Source organism: Kogia breviceps, chromosome 11 (assembly GCF_026419965.1).
Source record: "Kogia breviceps isolate mKogBre1 chromosome 11, mKogBre1 haplotype 1, whole genome shotgun sequence".
NCBI classification, from domain to species: Eukaryota; Metazoa; Chordata; class Mammalia; order Artiodactyla; family Physeteridae; genus Kogia; species Kogia breviceps.
Window position 1 is genome coordinate 32,131,582 of NC_081320.1, and position 26,762 is coordinate 32,158,343.

Below are 26,762 nucleotides of genomic sequence, written 5' to 3' on the forward strand. Positions count from 1 at the left end.
AGTGGAGATTTGAAGCTGGCAACCTGGTTCCAAGGATGATGCCTTCCATTAAATACTCTGAACTAGATAATTTTGACTTGTGTTTTTCAAAGTATAAAAGAAAGGACTTCTTCCTTCCAACCTGAATTCCTTCCAATGTGAATTTGCATTTGGGGAAGAAAACATCAATAAAAAATGGGAGTTCATAACTATAACATGCTCAGTCTTCTAAGTAGTCCATACCTTCCCATCATAAATAGTCTCCCATGTTGCTCTTTTCTTGCTTCTTGGACATTCTTCCATTTCCTGCATGGCTACTTCATATTCCCCATCTAAAAGCTGTAAGTGCCTGTTAGACAAACACATACACTTTAAAGTAACCTGACTATTATTGTAAGTACACAAATTCTACATCTTTAGATTTATACTAAAAAGCACTTATTAAATTTATAAACTAGCTTACATGCCCAACAAGACTTAAAGATATACCTACACTCCATTCCTGACAAAAGAAATTTTAATGATTTGTACTGATAATTATTACTAGAGAATTATTTCATTACTGTAGCTACTCAGATATAACTTTAAACATTTAAAGTATAATAGGCCTAAGGTCTTAAAACTTGCTAAGTTTTAAATGTTAAGTATAAAGCATGTGCGCAGGCTTTATACTTTTAAAAACAAGGTAACAACGGTGTTATAATACTTGCTTTAGGGAACAGCTAAGAATTAGGTCTCTGTTATCTTTAACTACTGTAAGTACTTGAACTAGAATTCTTGACTTTTATACTTGACCAGTAAACTAATTAACTGTAAGAACCTGGGGGGCACCTGGCACATACAGGTGCTCAATAAACATTTCATAGGTGAATGAATAAATGGAATACTGGTTGAATCAAAGAATCGATGAAATTCTACCCATACTCACAGTATACTTTTAATGTGTGTGTACATATCTGTGTGTGTATACATAGTTTATGTTATTTTCTCCATACAATTAAACACTACTAACCTAAATACCATTCTTCAACCATACTCAATAATTAATTGTATATCAAGAATCTGGCATCTCTTCATCAGTCTTAGAGAAATTCTGTTAGGTGGTATTAGCTGACATTTATTGAGTGCTTACTATATGCCAGGCACTATTTTAAAGACTTTACAGAGTTCATTTAATCTTCCCAACACCTCTATGAAGTAGATGTTATTACTCCATTGTTCAGAAGAAACTGAGGCATAGAGAGGGTTAAATAACTTGCCTTAAGATGACACAGTAAGTAGCCAGAGCTAGCAACAGAATCTAGGCAATCTGTCTCCAAAGTCTGGCTCTTAACACCGCATGATTTTGAGCCTTAAGAATTCTTGTCTTGGGCTTCCCTGGTGGCGCAGTGGTTGAGAGTCCGCCTGCCGATGCAGGGGACACGGGTTTGTGCCCTGCTCTGGGAAGATCCCACATGCCGCCAGAGCGGCTGGGCCCGTGAGCCATGGCTGCTGAGCCTGCGCGTCCGGAGCCTGTGCTCCGCAACGGGAGAGGCCACAACAGTGAGAGGCCCACGTACCGCAAAAAAAAAGAAAAAAGAAAAAAAGAATTCTTGTCTTTATGCTGTGCTACTGAATTTATTCTACTTCAATAATTTATCAACAAAGCTGTTCAACTTAATAATTTAGAAGATAATTTTATTTACTAATTTGAATAGGTAATACATTAGTATACTTCTAAAATGGAAAGGACTTTTTCCTCCTGCATGTTTACATGGCTACATAATATTCTATTTTATGGCTGAACATGTGATAGCTACAATCCAATGTACTCTCCTACCTGTAGTCTATGAAGAGGGCCTTTTCCCCCACAGCCTCATCAACAGTGCTTTATCAAGTTTTTTGATATCTGTCAAACTGCTAAGTGAAAAAATGACATCTCAGTGTACTTTTATATTCAGATGTTTTACCTTTTAGTTGTTTAAAAACCATATGTATTCTCTTTTCTTGTAAACATTTTCACGATATCCCTTCCTCATTCTTCTACTGGCCTGTGGTGTTTTTCTTTTTACTTAGTATAATCTTTTTATATTAAAGGAATGAGGCATCTATCTATACATTATGAGTTGAAATTAATCTTCTCCTGACTTGTTATCTTTATTTTGACTTGGCTTATGATGGTGTTTTTGTTTTCAGAAGAAGGTTTTTTTTTTTATTTCACTCCATATTTCATACTCTTTCAATATGGCTTTTGAATTTTAGTCATTCTTTAAGGAGACTTTAGCTTCTCAAGAGATTATAAAAAGAATTTTTAAAACATCTAACTCCTCAGATCTTGGTTGGCAAATACTTCTCCTCTACTGAAAAGAACTATGACCCTTTGAAGAAACAGCCAATTCCAGAGCAGAGGTAGGAAAAGGAGAATGTAAAGCCTGGAATATCTAGAAGAATATTGCAGAAAACAAGAAAATAAATAAATAAAAACAAGTCAAAGGGACTTAGGAGCCTGCTTGGAGGGGCTCCTCCTCACCAAATTTGGGACAATTTGAGCATTAATATAGCAACATCAATAGATTAAAACAGACTGAATAAAAGTGGAATTCGTTAATCCATACTGATTTAAAAAAAGGTTGAGAAAAGGAACGTTCTTCTTCACAGAAAAATGCCAACAAACCAAACATGGAAGAACTGATAGAAAGTTACCATGTGGCCACCGCCATAGAATAATTTATTCAAGTAAGAATCATCAATGGATGCTAAACTATTGCGTTAAAAAATAACTGTTGGGAGAAAAAGGATATTTATCCAGTTTCATGTATTATTACAGAGGTTGCATATTAATTAATTAAAGTGAAAAGGGACCATTACAATGGAGAAATATGGTAAACACCACTTTAGCCAAGCGATCAAACCTAATATCAGCTGTGTCTGTGACGTCCACAAAGAACACATCACCAATGAGTGTTCCTGCCCAAAATGTTTAACCTGAATCTAAACATAAAGAAACAATCACAAAAGTCCAAACTGAAAAACATTCTGCAAAACTACATGCCTGTATTTAAAGTGTTGTTACAAAAGGCAAAAAAAAAAAAAAAAAAAAAAAGGCTGGAAAATGGTTCCAAATTGAAGGAGACTGAAAAGATATGGCAACTGACAGATCGCAATCCTTAACTGGGGTGAGTAGGGAACAGAAAAGGACATTATCCAGGAAACTGGGGAGAGAGTACTGTATTTTTGGTATCATGTTAAATTTCCTGAATATGATAGGCGTACTGTGGTTATGGAGGGAAATGTCCCTGCTCTTAGGAGATACACGCTGAATGAAGTGTTTATGAATAAGGAATGAAATCCAGCGTCATGATCTAACCCTCAAATGGTTTGTCACAAAAATACACTCACAAATAAAGCAAATGTGGTAAAATGTTAACAACTGATGAATCTAGGTGAAGGGTACACGGGTATTACTACCTGCATTGTTCTTTCAACATGTTTATAGGTTTGGAAATTTTCAAAAGAAGTTTGGGGAAAATTCTCCCATGATTTCCTCTTGGTACTTTTTTAAAAAGCAGTTTCTTTGTTTTAACGTACAAGGAATATGTTAATACAAGGAAGGTAGAAAGAATTCTTAAAAGAATGTACCCTTACCCTCACGCTGCCTAAAATATATAGAACATTTACCAACACTGATGAAGCCCAGTGTGCAACAACAGCCTAATTGCTTCTCCCACAGACACAACCCCTATCTCTTAGCATATATGTTTCTGTTGTTCTCCATTTAAATTTTTGATCTACATTCAAATTTCTGACTTTAAAAAAACACTATATTGGTTTCTGCTGGTAACATTAAGCGACATTAAGTGATATATTCTAAGACAATATGGTAGCAAAATCCATGGCATTATTCCTAATCACCTTTGCTTTCCCATTAAAAGCCCTATAACCTGTCTTTACCCTAGTGGCTAATAAGTGGATTACATTAAAGCAACAAGTTACTTTTTAAAGAGCAGGAGAAACACACTCATTGCTTTTCTTGGCTCTTTCTCCTATACCTGATGGTGGACTGTGTTAACTACCAGTGAGCAGCCTAGGACAAGAAATCATGACATATTATAAGTTTCACCCTTCAACCCTATCAAAAAAGAATACTGTATTTGCTTCCCAGAGGTTCTTTTACTGGCACTAAGATGCTTCATTCCCAACTGAAAACTGCAGAGATGATTATAAATCCAAGTGCTCCTTGCTACCCTGTGCCAAATGCACACAGAGCCAAACGATGATTTCACACACTTTTCTTCCTTAACTCTAGTAAATACATAATCTCAAGATTTGCATGGGGCCCACTTTATTCAGGTCTCTGCTCAAATATGACCTTTCCTCAGAGGCTTTCTCTACAAAACCACCATTTATTCTCTTTATTTTTCTTCACAGCATTCCCACTAAGTGACATTAGTTGATACAATTTTGGGGGGTGGTGTCTATTTCCTCCACTAGAAGTTAAGCTCATGAGGGCAGGGGTTTTGTTGCCTTCTCACTGCCTAAAACAGTGTCTGACAAAGAGGACACACTCAGAAAATACTGGCTGAATGAACAATCTTAACTGAGCCGTTCAAATAGTTCCTCGTCTGCGTTTATTGCTTTCTAGGTGATAAAGACAAAAGTTCAGTATTTGCAAATTTGTTTTTTCATCCATAAGAATAAAGAGAAACAAAGGCAAAGAAACAGTATCATCACTATATTCTGCTTCAAAATAAAAACATTTCTAAAACATGGGAGCCTTGCTTGTCCATCAACATTACCTGTTTTTATCAAATACTGTCATTTGTGCAACAAATGTTTTTCCCCATCTTCACGATTTCGTTTTCTTCTAGCTGCAAGTTCTTCATTGACATCTGAATTTGACAAACATTTCTCATGAATCAAATATTCAAGCAAAAACAGATTTATGATATATAGTCCCTTCACATAACATACTACATTTATCCCAAATGAGGTACAAATAAACTTAAGTTGCAATATAATAATATCCAAACACTCTTCAACTTTATGTCTCAACCTTATGTGTATGTCCTTACTTCCTGATATTCATTGACACTATTAACTCCACATTTTTGCAAATGTTATTTTCTGTTCAGAATGATCTTTATTGCTAGGCAAGGAGAAAAAACCCTCCTCATTCATGGTTACTTTCCAGGAACTTCAAAGGATACTTCAAGACTCAAAGATTATTTCTTCCAAGCTGCTTCTCCCCTGAACTTCACAAATACCTCTATTATACCACATATCATTTAGCTGCAATTATATTTTATGTTTATCTCCATACTCTAGGTTATGAGCCTTTGGAAGATGGGACTGGACTTTTTAATCATCTCTGTGTTCCCAACACCTATATGTTGTTTGAATGATTACCTCAAAGGTGGATTCAGAACTGTTGGGAGGATACAAGGATAGATGTATGTTAACTGTAGACTCTAAGTGGTGGGTAGATAGGTGCTCACTACCAAATTCTTTTGTCTGTTCCATATGTATGAAATTTTTCACAATAAAATGTTGAGGGGGGAATGAATTCATTGTTTGCTGAGAGACTAATTTAAACACCAGTCTTTTCCATCCAGTGTTTTATATATACATATATATATATATATATATATATATATATATATATATGTGTGTGTATTTTCATTTTGCTGCATGAAATGTTTCATCATACAACAATGAGAATTTTACAGATTAAATACCTAGTACAACATAATAGCCAAAAGTCTAAGAGCAAGGCCAATGTACCATAAAATTAAGTATCTCATTAGACTATAAGAGATTTGCAAATAAATAAAGGCCATGCTATTAGAACACATGCATTTATTTCTAGTTCTGTACCACTTTTCCCTCTAAATAATTATGAAAATAACTAAAAAAAGAAATATTCTGTACACAATTACGAATACTATGAAGATGGATTAGTTCAATCATTTTCACTGATCACCTTAATCTCCAACAACAAAATCTAGTAAAATTATTAAAATAAAAATTACCAATATTTTCATTGGTTTCTCCATTAATCATTCCATTAAACTCTCTTCTTCCTGGACAAGTCACTCTAAATAGCAATGAGTAAGACTTCACCATATGGCTGTTACTAGGTTCAAATTCATTACTGGAAACTGCAAGGGACGGGAAATTTCCAGGTTTTGTTTGATTGAGGTCAGGATTCAAAGGCACCTGCTTTTTACCTGTAGGAACTTGTCTTATTGGACAACGTACATCCTGCAAAGGCAAAGATTATTATATTTATTTATGCATATGCAATTGTAAGAATTACAATAAAACCTCTAATCACAGCTATAGGAAATATGGTATAGGCCGTGATTTCCAAATGGCATGCTAAAATTCTAACCATACATCTGAAAATTGTGATGAAGCAAAAAGAAAATTTGGATCAACTATCTTTCAAATATTAGCCTAATTGAGGATATCCTCAATACAATGAAAACAATGATATAATAGTATATCTAATATTTAGCTGATGGTCATCAGAAAGTTTTAAGTTAGAAATATAGAACTAAAACCATGCTTAAAATATTACAACTCATGTAAATTAATCTTTTCCCCTTAAATATTCTATTTTAACAAAATGACTGATAGGACTATTAGAAATGAAAAAAGATTATTACAATAACCCCACTGTCAAAAACACTGAGAAATAGTAAATCCATATATTTAAATAATTGTTTATAAGAAGTAACATTAATCATCTTATGAGTAATGTTCTGTAATTATATAACTAGTTATGCCGAAAGAGCAAAGTTGAAAAATTGCAAGATGCAGAAGACCTTTTTAACAAGAAAATATAGTACATATTTTAGGTAACTTCTTTTTAAAAACAAACAGAATACATGCTTATGGTCTTAAAATTCTGCTCTACAAGAATATAAAATGAGAAAAATAAAAGTCGCCTCCACCCCCCTCCCCGGGTCTTATACTCCAGAGAAGACTAATATTAGCAATTGGTTGTATTTATCCTCTGAAGAAAATATGTATGCCTATTACTTTTTTTTAAACACAAAAAGGATCATACTATAGTTACAGGCACATTTTTTTGTCTAAATAATAATATTATCTTGAATTTTCACATCACTACTTGTTGTGTATGGGTGTTGGGTGAGAGCGTGGAGTATTACTAGCTAACTTTATAGAGTTTTTAATATGTACTTACACTGCTGTCTCCCATCACCTTGGTCTATTCCATACCAATGCTCTAGCACAGTTTTCACCATATCACCTTACTGTGATTGATTTTGGAAGAGCATGAGCAATCAGAACCTCTATACAGGTCATTCCTCGTTTTTTTGGTCTCACCACATGGCTTGTGGGCTTTTACTTCCCCGATGAGGGATGGAGCCCAGGCCCCCTGCAGTGAGAGCATAAAGTCCTAACCACTGGACCGCCAGGGAATTCCCTCCCATTCTTAAAATACCCAAGGACTTAAGGCTACTAAAAGTATCTCTGTTGGCTTTGGTGGGTTGCCCAGAAATTTAACCACCATAATACTTGTTTCGACGGTGAAATGATTTCATCTTATAAATAAAAACTTGAAGCAATATATTTATAAGTTAATGGCTGATAATGCTAGAAACAGAAATTTCTTTGCCTGAGAGTAGTGTTACAATATAATCCTTTTGGGAAAAACTCTCTCTTAGACCTTATTTAAAACATTAATGTGTACAAATAGCTACAAAAAATAAGCTAAGAGGCTGAAGTGGCAGGAATCAACTGAATTTATGTCCTAAGATGCTAAAAGATAGCTTCTTCCCTTCACTGTCATACTCCTGTAACAGAAGGTTCTATGCAGATACCTATAGCCAGATTAGAAAAAAACATGAAGATATGGGAGGTTGGCAAAAGAGCTTATCAGTTTTACAATTCAGCCATCAACATATTTAAAAGCTTTTAAGGTTTATATGCATAAACAATATATATGCATAAACATATTCAATGAAAAAAATTATTCCATTTCATCTACCAGTAGCATCCTATACATTACCTTTCCTTTTTTGTGGCAAACTTTCACAAGCAGGACTTCCAGGGTAACAGAATTTTGTTCATTTTCTGAATTTTGTGATGGCTTATCTAAATAGAAAATCAATACTTTAAAATCTATTTTACACTTGATCTTAGCCAAAAGGCCGAGAAATGATTAAAATCTATTTTTAAAAAAATAGTATTCATTTTCCTAAGAAGTCTGAGAATTTACAAAAAAGACTTCCTATAGTGAAGTCTTCTCAGAAGTTTACTCATTCCTGTTTCCCAAAATCAGTTTCAAATTTGACAAATACAGTTAAGGCTTCTTAGTAGAAAGCACAAATGAAATAGTTCAGGCGAGGTAACACACAAAATAAACATTAAAAATTTTTTTCCTTCTTCTAAAATCTATCAGAAAAATTATTTAGTTTAAGATACATTTAAATTGAACTGGTTACTATTTTTACATATTTCATTTCATTTTGAATGCTCAGATATTTAAACTTAAAAGGCTCTTTGATTTGATCGAAACTTATAACCAAAGGGATTAAAAAAAGTTTTCAAAAAATATTAAACATAAAACTTACATGCCTAAATGGGATAGCAAAAATTAAGATATTATTTACTACCTAGGGAAATCTCTTGGTTTATAATGTTTAGGAAATTTAATTTTAAAGTAATAGTCTATATTCTCTATATCAATGAACTCTAACAAAGGTTTCTGCAAATTAAGGTTCCAGAATACTTCCCTACAGCTTGTCTTTAATCCCAAAGGCATTAATAGTCCAAAAAACTTTAATATTTAATCATTCATCATTAAGTTCCTAATATATTGAACTACTATGTACACTTCTATATAGTTCTCTATATATTACAGAAAAATCTATAAACATATACAGAAATAAAATAATTTTTGTTCTGAGATTTTGGACAATACTTCTTTCTACTTGAAAACATTCTTCTTACTCAGGGTATATACATAAAATACATTTCAATCAGTCTCTTGAAAGTTGCAGCCAGGATAAAAATAATTTAATATACCAAAAAATAACTGAATATCTAAAATGCAGTAACAAAAAATACTCTCTGAACAATACTCACCATGAAAATAGTACCCTAATAATCTTTGTGTATTCATTCTAAGCAGTCTCAAGTAGTAATTGCTAAACAAAAGTCTTCATTTAAAAACAAAAGAAAAAATAATCATATTTTAGGGATTGTGATGTTGCTTTTCTAACCTGATTTCTTAAAAATATTATTTCTTTAAAAAAAACTAGAAATATAACTTGAATAGACAAAGGAGGCAATATATCTGCTTCTTTCCAACTTCCACTCATTTCAAAGTTACAATGGGAAATTATTTTCTGGAAATAGAAGTATCAACAGAGTTTACTTTCTCATTTACTTCAGTAATATCAAGAAAATAAAGTTTAAGTGAATTTGTGCAATTTTTGAACTTTTTTGCCATGTAGATGGGAAAGAAGTTTATCGTACCATGTTCCAGTTAATTTCAACTAACTAATTCAAGTAAATTCAATTACTATTAATTAAATAATATTAATTAGTAAATATTATTCGATTAATATCCATCAATGATTTCAGTGATGAATAATTTATATGTTTTATAGAAGTCCCTGAGAACAAAGGGCAAACAAACCTATAAAATTCAAATTATAAGCTTCTAAAGTATTAGAGTTCATGTACTTTTTAAGTATCACAGAAGACAAAGTATGATGAGTGATTAGAAATATGATCTCTACAAGATGATTATAAATGATTTAGGAGGAAAAAAACATGAAAATGCTACTGAGGTTACTTAAATAGACCAGATGTAAGGCAAAACTATAAGTAAAGTTACATTAGCTGCTAATACAGATATGACCAGACTTCAAATTTCTTACATTAAAAACCTGACTAGTTATCAAACTGTTCTAATATAACCATTCTGCTTATTATTAAACTTTGTTTCTTACTAAACAATACCAAGGATGACCAACTTGACCTGTTTCTTATAAAGGTTTTATTCCATTACCTGATTATTAAAGGATACACACACAAATTTAAGATGGACAAGCCTAGAGGCATTTTATTCATTCTGAAACCAACGGAAACTTTACCCAGTATGCTTTCACCTCTTTTAATGAAGTAACATTTATGACTATATAATTTTCTTTATATAATATCTAACACATTGATATATCCCATTGGTAGCAGTGGTTGTTTCAGTTGTTTTATTATTGTATTAAAAATACTCAAAATGTTTATGCAGAAAGGGCTCTACTCAGGAGACTCTTCACCTATTCCAGGTTCTAAGGCAATTAATTACAATTCTCATCATTAGTCTTTATAATTTAAAGTTTGAAAAACGTTGGAAATAAAAAAATGACAAAAATCTAAGAAATTGAATTTCATTACAAGTCCTTCCCATTATTTTCTACTTACAATCTTTGGAAAGATGATGGCTCTCAGTTGGGTAAGATAATGTTACACAGCATTTTTAAAACTGTGATACTTAGAGCCCTAAAAGGTACGGTTGAGCGGTAAGAGCTGGGATTTCATCTATTTAGATATGAGCCAGATGAAGCTAACATTTACCTTCAAGAATGATCCCACACAGCACTGATTATTTTAATAATTTAAAAATCTACTTAAAACTTAAATAGACAGCAAGACAGCAATAAGAAAACAAGGCGATGAACACAACCTTATGTATAAAGTCTACCTACAATTTTTAAAAAACTTTTAAGGCAGAGTTTCTTATTTATTTATTTTTATTGAAGTGTAGTCGATTTACAACGTTGTGCCCACCTCTGCTGCACAGCAAAGTGACTCAGTTACACACATATATATTGACACATTTTTTTTAATGCCAGAGTTTCTTAAAACTTGTTCCTCAGACAACCTACTTCTGAATTACCTTGGTGCTTTATTACAATGCAGACTCCTAAGCTCCACCAAAACCCTGCTAGATCTGAGTCCCTGTAGGGTCCAGGTATATGTATTTCAAACAAACTGTCAAAATGCTTCTACACACACTAAAATTTAAGAACTACTACTTTTAAAGTTTAATGAGTTGCAAGTTACCTCCTCCATATCCCACCATTGACCAAATAAAGCAATAATTGAAACTGTTGGAGAAATCCACTAAAGAGAAATTAAATTATCAACATCAACATCTTTTCCATTAAATATAATTTTCTGAATTTACACGCAATTTTTTTCAGTCACAAAGGTGTTTTGTTGTTAGAATGCCAATATGTTTAAGTACATACCATTTTTGTGGAAGAAACCAGTAAATGTAAGCTGCAGATGAGTTGACAAGCTAAACAGAACAAAAAAATTTTATCACTTTAATATTCTATAATAAAAATAACCTAAACTTTAAAATATAACACTGAAATCAAAGCTACTTCAGCTAATATATAAATATTTGGCTGCCTAATTCTTAACTCTGTTCAATCCCATGACCCCATGCTCTCCCTGTTAAGTATGACATCCAATACAGTGTGTCTATACACATTACACACACACACACACACACACACACACACACACACACACACACACAAATAAAAACAAAAACACCAAAGAAGCAAGGCAGAAAAAAATAAACCACCAAATAAGAGGCAAGATAATTTACTGTGCTTCAGTGTTCTACCTATAAAATGGGGACAGGTTTCCCTTCCCACCCGTCAAAACGGTAGCTGAATCCAGGCAAAAGTTTTTGAGTATTTTCAAGCTACGAAATTTCAACCTCCTAACAAATGATGCAGAACCATCACTTTCTACTTCAATTAGGGATGAAATATTACAATCACAAATCTGCTATAGATTTGTAATTTACTGTTTCAACTTGTCATTTTCACTTTTAGTTTTAGAAGCAATGAAAAGGAAGCATAAACTATAATGATCCTTTTGTTTTGAAAAATATTTACTACCAGTGGAAAAACTAGTAAGTTGGGATAGAATAAACAAAAACATCAACAGGCTTTTATAGTACCTTTCAACTGGAAAAAGAGCAATCTATCTCGTGATCAGGAACCATTCATAACTTTCCAGAACAGATGTTGGGAAAAGGGAAGCAGTACTTTTACTCAAGAAACTTACTAAAGAATCAAAGTAAATAGCAGTAAAAGGGCAATAAGGATCAATAAAGGGTATGTTTTTGTGTTTTTTTTAAAATGATGGTGACAATCTACGCATCCTTATAATCAGAGGGGAAGAGTTATGTAAAGACTTTGAGGCAAGTGAGTGTTAAGGAACAGGTAATGACTGGAAATGAGGACATGTTATAAAGAGGTTAGCTCTGTAACTTTGCCCAGGACTCTTCTTCTTAGAGAAACAGGAGGTAAGTGAGATATTTCAACAGAAGATGTGAGGATACCTCTATTTTCTTAGTGAGGTAATCCATGAAAGCGTATGCTTAAAAAAACTACAAGGTGGGGGTCCTGAAGGGCATTTCTAGAACAGTACTAAGAAAAGTATGCTAGGATATCAGTAGAGAACAAAATGACTATGGTAGAGTAGAAGTGTAAGGGTCCAAGCAGAGTTAGAAAGCATAAACATAGAAAAGAAAAACTAAGAACAGCAACTATAACTTAAGTATCAAGAAACTAAAATGGGATTCTTGAAAACAGTTAATTCATGTATCTTACTTTCTAACACGTATCAGATACATTTCAAAAACACAGAGGAAGTGGAGAGTTGACTATAAACGGGGCATGAGGGAATCTGTAGGGTTTATCTTAATTGTAGTGGTTGTTACCTGACTGAATGCATCAGAACTATATACCAAAGAGTGAACTGGACTGCATATCATTTATACCTCAAAAAAAAAGTACATTAAGGGGATCAACTGTAAAGGAGCTCAAAGGACTTTTTCAAGGTAATGAAAATGTTCTATATCTTCACTGTGGTTATGCTTGTGCGAATGCATACATTTGGCAAAACTCAAACTATATACTTAGGGTGAGTGTATTTTATTGAATATTAATTATACCCAAAGTTGATTTTTAAAAAGTATATCTACCATCTATGAAATCTACGTGCCATTTTACTAAAAGATAATTAGCATTTTCCTATCAAAACTGTTCCATAAATGTAACCTAACAATGCAGAATTGGTGAAACTCCAAAACAAAACTGAAAGAGAGAAATATTCTACAGTTTCCTTGCTAGAAGATAATCCATTAGTCCCAACCAGTTTATCCTATTCTTAGTTGCTTCAGTTAAACCTACCTACTAAGGCCAGGTAAATTTTCTTAAAATGATTTTGTATGAATCATTCCTTTCTCCAATTTTCTAATGGGTCCCCAACTGTGAAATCTTTTGTCTAACCGCTGTCTGTAATATGGTTCCCATTCCTTTTTACCTCTAAAGCCATATATAGGAAAGTAGAATAGGATGACAAAATCCAAGTTTGAATTCTGGCTCCAGTTATTAGCTGTGACCTGATATCTATAAAATGAGGAGATAACCTCTCTCAAGATTGTGAGGCTTGGATAAAATACTAAACAATCCATCAAAATACCCTCTCCCTCTTCTACAAAGACCCATCCCCAAACATCCCAGAGCTTAATTTCCTTTACAAGCACCTGTATTTACCACTTTTTTTGTCACAATTTTTCACACACATTCTCTCTTGACATATCAGTGTCCTTAGCACCTAGCAGTGTCTTACAGAAAGGCACTCAACAAATGATTTTCAAAAGGATAATGATGTCCTCCCTAGAGTAATAAGATTTCTAAGGTCAGGGATCAGGACCCATTATACTGTAGTACTTATAGTATTATTTACATTGTTTTTATAGGGAATGCGATTCTAAGTTCCAACTGTGAAATGACAGAAATACCTTGCATTGATCTACCCCAGAAAATATTTTAAATTAGTGTTATTCAAAACGTGGTCTGCAGACTGAGGTCATCCGGGATACTGTTACCATTCCACAACACGGCAAGAAGTTGAGAATAAGACTTTAACCACTTTCATAAAAATTTAACATTGACATAACATCCAAGTATGTGATCAGTACATTTACAAAAGTATCCATCCAAAAAAGACTGGAAATTAAAAACAAACAAAAAGGTCACCAAAGGATGGTCTGAGACACAGTTTTAATTGCTACATTATAAGTTAAATAAGATGGCAAGCACACACACAAAAAAAGACGGCAAGGACATTCAGCCACCATTACAACATTTCTTTGAGAAAAGGAATTCCAAATTTCAAGTAACCAACTTAAAAAACAAACTTGGGAATGTGATTTGCTATGCACAATTTCCCCTCCTCCTTCCCCTCCTAAAAGTAAACACTCTTGATATGGACCTAGAATAAAATGTAACAATGAGGCCTAGTTGATGGCTGAGTCCAAGGAAAAAGGGCAGTTTTCTTTCCCTTTCTGATTTACCCTCTTCCCTCTCTTGTTGCTACTGTGTCCACATCTTAATTGGTTAAACTGGATCAGAAGAGGGGAATGAGAAGGGAAGAAACAAACAAGGTCAGGCCTCTTTAGTTTTAGGCAGCAAAGGATCTAGCTTAGATGATCAAGATAAGATATCAGATAAGGATTTGGTTCCTCTTCCTGATGTGTTCCCTATCTGTATCTTAGGAAGCAAGCAATATGGCAACAGGAAACTAGAGGGGGAATGTGAAATTTGGGGATAAGAGTCTAAACACAAGTACCTGACAATTCTAAAGAAGTCTGCAGAATAAGGTTGAGTACATTTAAATTCATAAGGGACTAACATTTTGCGATGAGATTCATGTAGGAAACTCAAATTTTAAGAACAGCCAGATGCCACAGGAGGACCAACATTTTTATGCAGGAAAGAAACCAAGATTAGGGCCTTGAATTTGTACACATTAATCTGATAGTGGCAGGTGTAAGGCTTCATTTCTAGGGTCACGGCTGTATCACCTCAAAATAGCCCAAGTGTGATGATAAGCTATTTGGCATCTACACTGTTACATGTCATGCTGTGATGTATTATAAAGCTGAGGAATTGGTGACTGCATCAAGCCCATTATTCTGGAATGACGTCTTTTTCTCCTAAATGCCAATAAGTTCCATACAGGCAAGGTCTTCATCTGTTTTGCTCATTATTATATCCCCTAGGACTTAGGATAGGGTCTGGGACATGGTACACTGAGGAAATGGGAATCCCAGAAAAAAATCCCAGACTTTGTTACAGTACAAAAAGATGATAAAAGGAAGATTACTAATTCAGAAGTTTAGGTTGTAATAACAACAACAAAAAGTGATGAAAGGTACTTTACCTTATCAACCTACTAAAAACATAGGTTTGAAAATATATCTAGTAGATGTTCTAGTTCAGTTACCTTTGGAGGGGATTTCTCCAGCTACTAACAGTAGACCAGGAACAGAAAATGATTAAGTGGAAATGCTTCTAATCTGACCACAGGAAATACTTCTGGAAGCAATTCCAACTTGGAAATCTTTTCATGATACCTTTCAGTCAGTGGAGATGCACTTAGAAGACAAGAGATATGACTAGAGAATTCCAAAACTGGTAGGATTAATAGCCCAAGAGACCCCCTGGGATCCTGCTAGAACAGAAAACTACAGAAAGATCAGAGATTTATACCAATAAACCATGGCGCTTGGTCAAAACTCAAAATAAACTCAAAACCCACAATATACTGGCATGCCAGAAACAAGAGACGGAGAAGACAGAATATAAGGCATTACATCAGAAATTCTAAAAAGAAAATAAAGATATTTTAAATATACATAACCACACCAAAAGAGCAAGGAGAAAGATTAGGAAAAACCTGGAGACTAGAGGTCTGGTCACTAGACTATGTGAAAAACCTGGTCAAGTAGTTTGACCACTATGAATTTCTAAAATTTGCTAATTGCTGTGGAGTTTTTAGAAGCCACTGTTCGAGAAAAGAAAAAATCTTCATAGTTGGTGGGTGTTATGGTTGAGTTTTAAGGTTACAAATGCAATTCTGGTCTATTGTCACAAATGGTTACCTTAAAGAAGTGAAAACCATGAAATGTCCCATGTTTCTTTTTTCTATCAGCTCCTTCCCCTAATAAATTTCTGCCATTATCTGAGACAAGTAAGACAAATATAGATCTAGAGTATAAAACACAAAAGAGATCCTGGGACACCAACTTTATTTTGTACAGACAATGCCAGGAATTTGGGTTTGTTTGTAAGTCACTACAACTGTCATAAACAGGTCAGGCATTTGACTGTTCTAAGCTTTGGGCTGTAGTACTACAGTAATTTGGGGTATCTTGATATTCTCCTGGAACTCTGAGAATGAAATACATTGGGTTTGAGAGTGGAGACATTAAAACTGTGGAAGTACTAAAACAACATGAGTTCCAGTGGGAGACATCCAGACAGTAGCTACTGAACAGACCCAGGATCCAATTAAACTGAACAAGATCTCTATGTTTGAGATGGTAAAGAATAAACATACACATGGAAATACCTTTGTGTATGTGATTTAAGATTTTAACATCTACAAATTAACAACAAAGGCTTATTTTGTTCTCTCAGGGAATTTGCCCATAGATTTTACAAGTAAAGTTTTACAATGCTGGCATTATATACTGGTATCTAGAGAACTTCTTACAATCCTATGTGATAAGTTTAGTAGACCTATTGGTCTACTAAACCAATTATGCCTAATTTGAGATGAGAAATACACTGAAGAAATTTAATAATACAGGGCCTTAGGGGTAAACTTAAAATGAAGCAACTTCTCAATTAATTTTAGTGACTCGGGGAGCAACAATGAGACATTCATAAAGATGGCGGCCAGGGGGGCGGTTGAAGCACCTAGTACAGTAACTCAGTACCTCCTGGGCCTAAAGTGCCTCACTGGGTATTAAATAAGCATGGTCAGCTCTAACAGTTAGGTCTGTTTGAAATAAAAAAGATCTTGGGTGTTGAAATGACCAACTCACTGGTCCCAGCTAGATCCTAAAGAGTGAAAAAGTTGCTTTTCAAAATTACAAGCAGGAATTCTATGCAACTCTCTGATGTTTCTGTGAGTTGGTTAACAATACCCCTGTTATAGTACTGGCCTAGCTATTGAACCCATTGGGTCGAAAGAAATATAATCATTGGGTGAGTGATTATTCAGAGAGAACTGACCAGTATAATCTATCTTCCTCACAACACACACTATCAAGGAAGTTCTGTAATATTTATCAAAGCCAGGGTCACAATGAGATAGTAGTAAGGTTTAGCAGTGATGAAGGTAGAACCCTGATGGGGAAGATGAAGAAAAGGGTCAAGTTTTCTTCCTCTTGGTTCATTCTTCCTTCTCACATGAGCCCTGAAAGACCTGGAGGGCAAACTATTAAGGTGTTTAGAAGAAAAGAAGTGAGGATGTCACATTAGGTTCTGACTACAGCTTTATACTTTATAAGTTAAAAAGGCCCTGAGGATCCCAAAAGCTCTGTCCAGGGTAGGTAAACAGCCAACGATCTGGAATAGAAATTCAAGCAAAGAATAGAGAGTGCATGCGCTGGGAATATTCTCAGTCTTTATAAACCTGTATTGTAAGGTATTCCTTGGGCAATAACAGATTAGGTAAAGATTTGGGAATGGACTATCAAAGTCTATTTACAAATCAAGATTGCCTAGATATGGAAATATAAATTACACTTCAGTCCTACAAGACTGCAAGATACTGATACAAAAATTTTAAAATGCAATAAAAAATTCCAGTAAAATAACCTAATTGAAAAGGCAAACTTAAAATAAAAGCAATTGAAAAATGACATCTTATACTAGTCACAAAAATGAGAAAGTATAAAGGAAGCATCATTAAGTCAGTGTACATCCTATCTAAACTGGCAAGATATGATTTAAAACTTCAAGAGAAAAAGAAAAATCCATGTGGCAATTTTCCCAATTCCATTTTTTTTAATCCAGTATTTTTAGTTCTACATTCTTCCTAAAAGTAGTCAATGAATAAACAAATACCACCCAAGTCCCTGTTTCTCTTTAGAATAATATTCAACTTTCTTTAGTTTTCATATGAAAGAACAAATAGAAGCATACTGTCGAGGAAGGGAAGCATACTGTGTAGCCTAGGCAGATATTAGGCTAGTCAGAACATTTAGGGATTAGTTCTGGGTAACACATGTGAAAACAGACAATAAGAAGGTTCCATCCAAAGGGCCAGGTTTCTGAAACTATCATGTGATAAACATATTTCAAATATAAACTAAAGTTAAGAATATTTTGCCTGAAAGTTATAAATAAGAGCAAGGACAAGATGGGGAAAAAAAAGAGAGAGAGCCTCTCTCAGAATTGTAGATGATTACTTAGAAGACATGTGATGTTGTGAAGCAGCTGGCACAGTACCTAGCATATACCATAAAAAATGAGTCTCCATCATTCTTTAGAGGAGATAGTAGGATTAACACTAAATACAGAAGTTACAGAAACTCTGATTCAGAATGCAAGAAATTGGTAGTAGAGAAAAACAATAATGAACAGAACTGCCTTAGAAAACAGTGAGTTCCCAGCATTAGAGATATTCAAGATGAGGCTTAAGAACTGATTCTCTGCCAGGGATGCTACAGAAGTAATCCCTGATCTGTGTATGAGTTTGGACCAAGTGAGGTCTAAGGTTCATTCTAACTCCTTACAATATTGAGGTGATCACTAGGAAAATGATCACTGTACTTTTTCCTCTTTCCTCAAGTATGTCACTTCATGTAAACTTTTAGGTTATCTTACCTATGAGATTTTTGCTCTCCTTTCATTTTCTCTACTTTTGATAACATATCATCAACTTTAAATGTTTTCCTGGAAGAGACAGATAAACAAAATAATCACTTCTCAACTGGGAAAAACAAACAGATTATACTTTACTGTCACTATAATAGGCAAGTTGGAGATCTGATTTTATTTATAATAAGATAAATTATGGGATGGTTAGCCATAACAATGAATACTATCGAGACAGTGTTATGTTGTAATACAGCAAACAAGCCCTCAAGCCCCATCTCAAATGCTAACTTTTCTACGAAACCTTTTGTAATTATTCCCAAACCAGAGTGATTTTTTCCCCACCTATGGCACTTGGCTTACATTTATTTTGACATTTAGTCTCCTAAACGTGAAACTTGCATAAATATTTTATTTCTACTAGATTATCAGCTCCTGAAGGGCAGAGATTTGTTTTCTTCAAGGAAAGCCACATAGTGCTTGGCATATTGCCTTATACTTGGTAGGTGTTCAAGCATTTGTTGGACTGAGCCAAACAAATGCAAATTATGTATATTTTGAAACACTTGTATTTCCATTAAGTAACCTGACAAATATGGATATTCCATAAAACAAATATGAAGTTAGTAAAACATCCTCCAAGATTAGCAGCAATGGCTAAAGTTAAGTATGTCATTTTAAAGAGATGGTTGTCACCATCACGAAAAAAATTTGAAGTTTAAAGGACATACCCATCAAATCATAACAAAATTATCAGCTTTTAACTTAACAACTTTAAGAGAAAAAAGTAATTTCCAATAAAATAGAAGCTTATATTAAGAATAACCACACCCTTAGCAAGCAATTTAAGAATGAATGGATTCTAGGGCTTCCCTGGTGGCGCAGTGGTTGAGAGTCCGCCTGCCGATGCAGGAGACACGGGTTCGTGTCCTGGTCTGGGAAGATCCCACATGCCGCGGAGCGGCTGGGCCCGTGAGCCATGGCCACTGAGCCTGTGCTTCCGGAGCCTGCGCTCTGCAACAGGAGAGGCCACAACAGTGTGAGGCCCGCATACTGGAAAAAAAAAAAAAAGAATGAATGGATTCTAAAACAAGCCTCATCTTAGTTCTTAAGGTGCTCTACTATATACATTTTCTAGAGGCTGAACAATTAGACCCAAATATGTTAATTGGAAACAAATATTTCTATTTATACTCATATATTTTCTTCAAATATAGAACTTGGAAAGATTCATGTATTCTTATAAAATTTGAATTCAGATATTAGAAAGTTACTAATATGCTCATTCCTCAAAAACAGCTATTGTACTCAACTACTATAATAAAAATTATCAGTAGAGAAATGTTAATGTAAATATACTGTAGTAAAACACTGATAGGAAGAGCAGAATTGATACGATCTATATTTTCAGGTTCATATAGAGACAAATAAGAATAAATAGGTTAATAAATAGCCTCCATTAACAAAAGATCTTTTTTATAAAAAAAGCTTCTCTCTTTACCTTTAGAGTTACTGAAAACCTCAATATTAAAGTTTCCCCCAATAAAGCACAGTAAGGAGTTCTTTATGAAGGATGGCAGGCAATACATTTTCAATCTCCATAGATAAGAGAGAAGAAAGAAGAAAAATGTAGGATTCTTTTAGGCTAGTTACAAAGAACTTTTCAGTATAAATACTGAAATGTACTACTGAGGAGGGTTGTAAAGTTACTGAAAACTTTTTAGAATAATATGTTTATCTTTGTGTAATGATTAAGAAGAAACCCTGTCTGTAGGAAGAAAAGTTAAGACTGTAGGTCACAAGGTTCACCTCTTCCAACTTTATGCAGCTGTACATAGGAAAACTGAATATTAACAACCATTTGAATAGATCATACAGGTAACCCAGCATTCCTTAGGAAAAACAAAACGAACTGTATAGGCAACTATACAAAAGCAGCCCCACCTCCCAACACCAAGTATTTCTGTTTCTTTAGAAAGGTACTGCTACTGTAGCTCAGATTTAACAAGGGAAATAGTTATCAAAAGGTCATCATAAAGGAGAATATTCTTAAAATTCAAGACATTTTCGGGGGAGGATTCAGAAACAGCTTACATAAAACCTACTAAAATGGATTCAATAAAAGACGCCGTTGTCCTCACCAGTATTTCCACTGTGCCAGTGTAGTGTCAGGCTACAGAATCTGAATACCTCTATGAAGTGCAACTAAAGTAAAAGGCAAGTTTAACAAATATATCAGATTAATGTTACACCTGCTTGTACAACTTCAAAAGGAGTGATAAGTGTACTCCAACAGTGAATATGATGTTGTTGTGTAACAGTACAAAAGGAGTTCCAAAAACATTCTGAGCAAAGGGATTGTACTAAAAGCAATTCTGTAAAAGCAGTTCCAAAAACATTTGGAACAAAGACCACAATCGCTGGGCTGAATTCATCACCTTCCAAATTCACCAACTTACTTTGAAAAGGACAGCGTTCATTTGAAGATATTAAGTTGTAGTATAATTTGTTAAAAATCAGTCTTATTGTCTTATATATGCCAGGCATACAACAAAAGAATTAAGTGATTCCTAATGCATTTTTACATGGAAGTAAATTAAATGGAATGTATGTTTCTTGGCTGGCAAACTGCTTCAAAACTGTCCCAAAGGAAATTTTTTTACCTAAGGGGTACTAAATTAAGAAAGTTCATTTCTACTGCCATGCTTTTGAAATTGCCTCCACTCATTAGCAGACAACAGAAATGTATCCCACAATGAGGCAGTCAAATAGTCTAATAAACAAACATGATGTATATTTTTAATACACTTATGGATTAAACTCAAATTTATTCTGAAAACACTTTATCATTTTAAAATTAAAATCAGGAAGCATTCTAGATGATAACTGCAGTACTTAAAAAACAATTTTTTTTGGCCACACCTCAGCATGTAGGATCTGAGTTCCCTGACCAGGGATCGAACCTGTGCCCCCTGCAGTGGAAGCACAGAGTCTTAACCACTGGACCACCAGGGAAGCCCTCTACATGGTAACTGATCTTCCATATTAAAAATACTTAAAGAAAAAGTTTACTACTAAATCAAATTCACCTAGATTTATAGAGTAAATCAAGGGTCTGCAAATTATGGACCATTGGTCAAATCCAGCCTGTTGTCTGTTTCTGCACAGCCCATGAGCTAAGAATGGTTTTTACAGATAAAACATTTGCAAGTGATTTGATAACAGAGAATAGTAACTCTAAATCCCAATTAGCTAAATGTTATCCCTCCCACCCTACCCCACAAAAATAAAAGAATCCCACATTTCTCACTAGTAGGCACATATTATAAAACACTGTACTCCCTGGCTCCAGTGGTTAGGACTTGGCGCTCTCACTGCCAGGGCCGAGGTTCAATCCCTGGTCAGGGAACTAAGATCCCGAAAGCCGTGCAGCAACCCCCACCCCCCAAGAAAGAAAAGGAAAAAAAAAGAAAACACTGCACTCAATTATTATGTTTTGAATTTCATCAATTAAAAAAAATGTTGATATTCGTTTTCTCTTTCTGTGTAAGTACCTACATACTACCTAATATCCTCAATTCCGTTTCCTGGACCACAAAGGCTAAAATATTTACTATCTAGTCCTTTAGAGAAAAATTTTCCTGATTCCTGGCATAGAGTAGACAGGTAAAGAGCTGACATAATTCTGCTGCTTAATTCATCACCTTCTTCCTAGTTATTTAGGCACCTGGCAGGTTTCACCCCTTAAATGCAATGCGCGCTCGCTCGCTCTCGCTCTCTCTCTCTCTCTCTCTCTCGCTCTCTCTCTCTCTCTCTCTCTCTCTCTCTCTCTCGATTCAGAAAGATTACCAGAAGACAAATAGTTTTAACGTTTCAATCCTTCAAAATACATCTAGATATATCTACAAAGCTAAACTATGTCTTGCTGTAAAAAAAGCGGTGCTTATTTAATAACCAGTAGGAGTCTCCAAAGGAGTTTAGTTTCAAAGTTTATTGAAAAGCTTAATGGTTTTACTAAGTCAAAACTATGACAATACCAAATGCTTAGTAGAGGTTCCCTCCTTTAAATGTAAAGTTGTTCACTTGATATGCTCAGTAAATAGTCATGGGTGCAGAACAAGAAACTACCATTCTATAATTATATACGGTTAAATGTTACATAGCAAAAACAAGCTCTCTGACACCTTCAGATTCCACTTTAAGACTAGGTGATTAAGATTAAGAAGTTTTTAAAGACATTCCTCCTACTGACTTCAAAAGTATTTCCCTTTTAATAAGACAACCACCAAAGACATAAAATGAGACTTTCTGAACCTATCCTCATAGAAGTGAATTCTTTATTGTTAGAACATATAAGAAATATTCAGACATTAACTGTTAAATTTATGTATCAAAGATAGTTCCCATGAGCCCTTTAGTAAATACTTAAATCCTCAACTTCTACCAAACTTGAAAATAACTATTAGCACAGAGTAAAAAACATTAGTCAGTAAAATCACTTCATTTACTCCATTACCAAATCACTTGTTAGGAAAAAACTGGCAATCAACTGGGATTTACAGAAATGATACTATTAAAAATCACTTTGCAACCAATTCACTCTTTCACCTCAGTTTTCATATTTAATCTTTCATTAGAAATCATACTTTAAAACAAAATTTTAACATGGTTTGAACAACTTGAAATAAGATTCATAAAATGTACCTTTTGATGTTTGTTCTGGAGTTTCGATGAGACATGTAAGTAAGAGTTCTATGCAAAAATACTGGCTATAAAAAAAGTTAAAATATTAAAATTAAATAGGTGAAATTCTAGGAAAAAAATAATATCAGTAAATTTTGTTGATTACTTACCGCGCTATAAGATTTCGCGTTCGAAGAAACCTATAGATCTGTGTTGGTTCTAGGTAACAGAAACAAAATCCAAAGTTATCTAAATTTACTTATTACTTAAATTGTTAAGAAAATACCAACCCAGACCATGTTATATAAACCAATATATAAACCCATAACCTATTATGGAAACTATGTAGTGAACATTTACATCAAGAAAATAAGTAAGCACGATCAGATCAAAAGACATTCAATCTACAGCATACATTCACAAAATGCATCTACATTTACTTTAAGTTTCTCTACAATCTAGTTCTTAAACCTTGCATTTCTAAGGTAGCTATTTTTAAACTAGCTGTATGAAGAACTGAAAAGAAGTAGTTATATTCATTTAATTTATTTAATTAAAACTATTTATAACCCATCTCCTTCTAAAATGTAGCTAAAGTGAAGGAGTTGGATTCAGTAAAGGAACTCTTTATTGAAGCCAAATAAGAAAATAAAATGTTCACTTTTTAACTGGTCTTTTCAAAAGTCTGTACAGTAGTAAGCCGAAATGGAAAAAAACCGTTACCTGGATAGATGTCCTAATACAGATATAATCAAAGTGAAATCCAAGACATAAATTAGCTAAAATTTTCGATGAATACTGCTAGTTATAGTTCAGGTTTCTACTTTGCTCAGTGTAAATATTACCTCAGTATGTAAATACTGCCTCAACACATATTTTTAAAGTACCAGATTCCCACAGTGTTTTTAATGCTGTTTAGTTAAAATCTGTTATAAAGGACTTAGGTTACAGATAGAAAATATTTTATATACAAGTACCATAATAGCAGTTACATTAATGACCTGTTAGTATTATGTTTCTTTAAATAAAGCGGTATAAAAATGACCTAATATGACTAACTATATTAGTAAATACATCAAAGCATATAAACTTCTCAGAAACTAAGATCAATATTAGAGAACAATCAAGTTGTTTTGTGACCATATCTAACTCTTAATGACAGTTCATCTCTCTGAAGTAGACTCATCAAAAAAGCAAAACAGCTAAAACTTTCTTGCAGGATTTGTCTTCTCACTACATATGGAAAGAATTTTTTAAATTTCCACTTAATCTTCAGTTAGTTTAGTTTTAGTTTCAAATAAACTAAAAGGAGATGAGATGCTTTAGAAAGGCTGCAAACATGTATGTTTACTGTCATCACTGTGCTGTAGTTCTCCACCATATTTCCAACTGAAAGCCTCTCCAGATTTCTGAAAGTATATTGAACAAACGCTAGAATAATGTGAATCTTTCTCAAGCAGGTTCCATACGAATTTCAATAAAAACCGAAATTCCTTGTATTAAAATCCAATTAGAATTTCATGAAGCACTAATGAGAGAGAATGAAAGAAGGGTATTAAACAACGTAATACATCTTTCCAAGAACAGCTGATACCAAGCCCTTAACATATGCCACAAAAAAAATTGTAAATAAAGACACTGAGTGGTAGAGCTGAGTTTTTTCAAGTCTCTGTAAGATATCTAGCTATTAAAGGTCATCCAAATTACAACATCCATACAAAAGCAAAGAGGAAAACCATCAGGATGTAATATTCATTCAAGAACAGTTCAGCTTACTCACAGTCATGACATTTCTTATATATTTTATTGCTCCTTTCCAGACACCTTGCCCCCTTCCCAAATTAAGTCGTAGCTTTGCCCTCGAAACAGACCTTAAAAACAGAAACTGACATCAGAAAATGTCCCGAAATGAAGACAACTACAAACGGACAGAAATCCGAGATCGTCTAGAGAGAAATAAGATGCTTAAACACTGCCTGTCTCAGTTTACGTACCCATGAAACAGGTGGAAAGATGTGAAAGGTGTAGAGCATCAAACGGTGCCATGTTAATGCACCAAGTTAGTGCGAAGGCATTTCAGACTAATGACAATTTGGTCGATTTTACTGCACTCCTCTCTTCACAGGCTTAATTTGGCTCCTCTAACCCTACAACCGACAGCCTTGTACTTCTAGAGTATGGAAGGCATGAAAGAAAGCAAGAACTAGTCCTGGGATCTGACGGTAGATCCAACTGTACAGTCCAACTGTGACCTCCCCACCTAAAAAGCAGCCTGCTCTCAACGCGGGGCACCATGCCTCAGCTCGCGTGTAAATCTTCGGCGAGGCACGAACCTCACCTGGACCCCCAATCCACCTCCCTCAAAGGCCCTAGACTTCGGGCCCCCTCGAGCCATAACCCCGGAAGGCGGAATGGCCCCCTCAATTTCGCCCTCCACTCCCGAATCAAACCGACTCCCGGTGAGGAAGGGGGTCCCAGCACGAGTGTCCCGGCCCCCTAACGCTGCAAGAGTGGGGATTCCTGCCCTCAAAGCCTTCATCACACTCACTCTCAAAGGCCTGGAGAAAAAGCTCGTGGTCAGCCTGGACGTGCTCCATTTTCGGCTTCTTCACCGGTAACACCGCGGCCCCCGCCGCTGCCGCCACGGAGGAAGAGGAGGAGGCCAGGTAACCACCGCCGCCTCCACAGCCCCCACCACTGGATTTGCCGCCTGACGCCGCCGCCACTGAACCCCCGAAGCCGCCTCCCCCGGACGCCGCGCAGGGCCCCGAGCCGCCCCCTTCCCCACCGCCGTGCTCCTGAGGCGCCCTCGCGGTTCCTGCCTCCTCCCCCACGCCAGCTACCCGCCGGGCGGCCCCAGAGAGTAAGCGCCGGCAATACCAACCGCTCGCCCCAGAAGGCTCCGGCGGACCGAGGGGGGAAGGACGAGAGAGGCGAGGGGAGGGGAGGGGAAGGAGGGAGGGGAAAAAAAGTGTCTCCTCCTGAGAGCCCCGCTCCGCTCGGGAGACCGCTCACTTCCCCCGCCCGGCGCTCTGATGCCCAGCCTGTTGGCCCGCGCATTCCCCCGTCAGTCACGCGGAGGCGCTTCTCGCGCAGGCGCACCTTGGTTGGCCCGTGCGCGCTGCTGACCGCGGGCCCTGCCGCCTCTTTGAACTGAATTCGCGGGAAAATTAGGGGTTGGAGCGGCCTTCCTGCTGGCCCCGGTGCATTGTGGGGTGAGAGGGACCCAGCGAGCGGCTTAGGGAGCCGTTTCTCGCCTTCTGAGCGTCGTCAGTCGCCACCCCCGGGGGATACAGGACCCCTGAGGAGAGGCAGGCCTCTGAGGAACGGCGGGGCGGGTGCTGGGGGGTCGAGGGGCTCATTAAATGAACTGAGATCCAT

At 35.5% G+C, this 26,762-nt stretch overlaps 1 protein-coding gene across 1 annotated transcript; it reads right to left on the reverse strand.

Annotated features, from left to right (window-relative positions):
• Positions 1-207: 207 nt before the first annotated feature.
• LOC131765802 (polycomb protein SUZ12-like) lies at positions 208-26,762 on the reverse strand. The gene is given in 12 exon segments (XM_067006903.1): positions 208-328; positions 4,755-4,797; positions 4,800-4,847; positions 5,988-6,219; positions 7,997-8,082; positions 11,247-11,296; positions 18,708-18,776; positions 23,403-23,467; positions 23,548-23,600; positions 25,930-26,281; positions 26,397-26,534; positions 26,676-26,762. Coding segments are annotated over 12 exon segments (1,344 nt in total).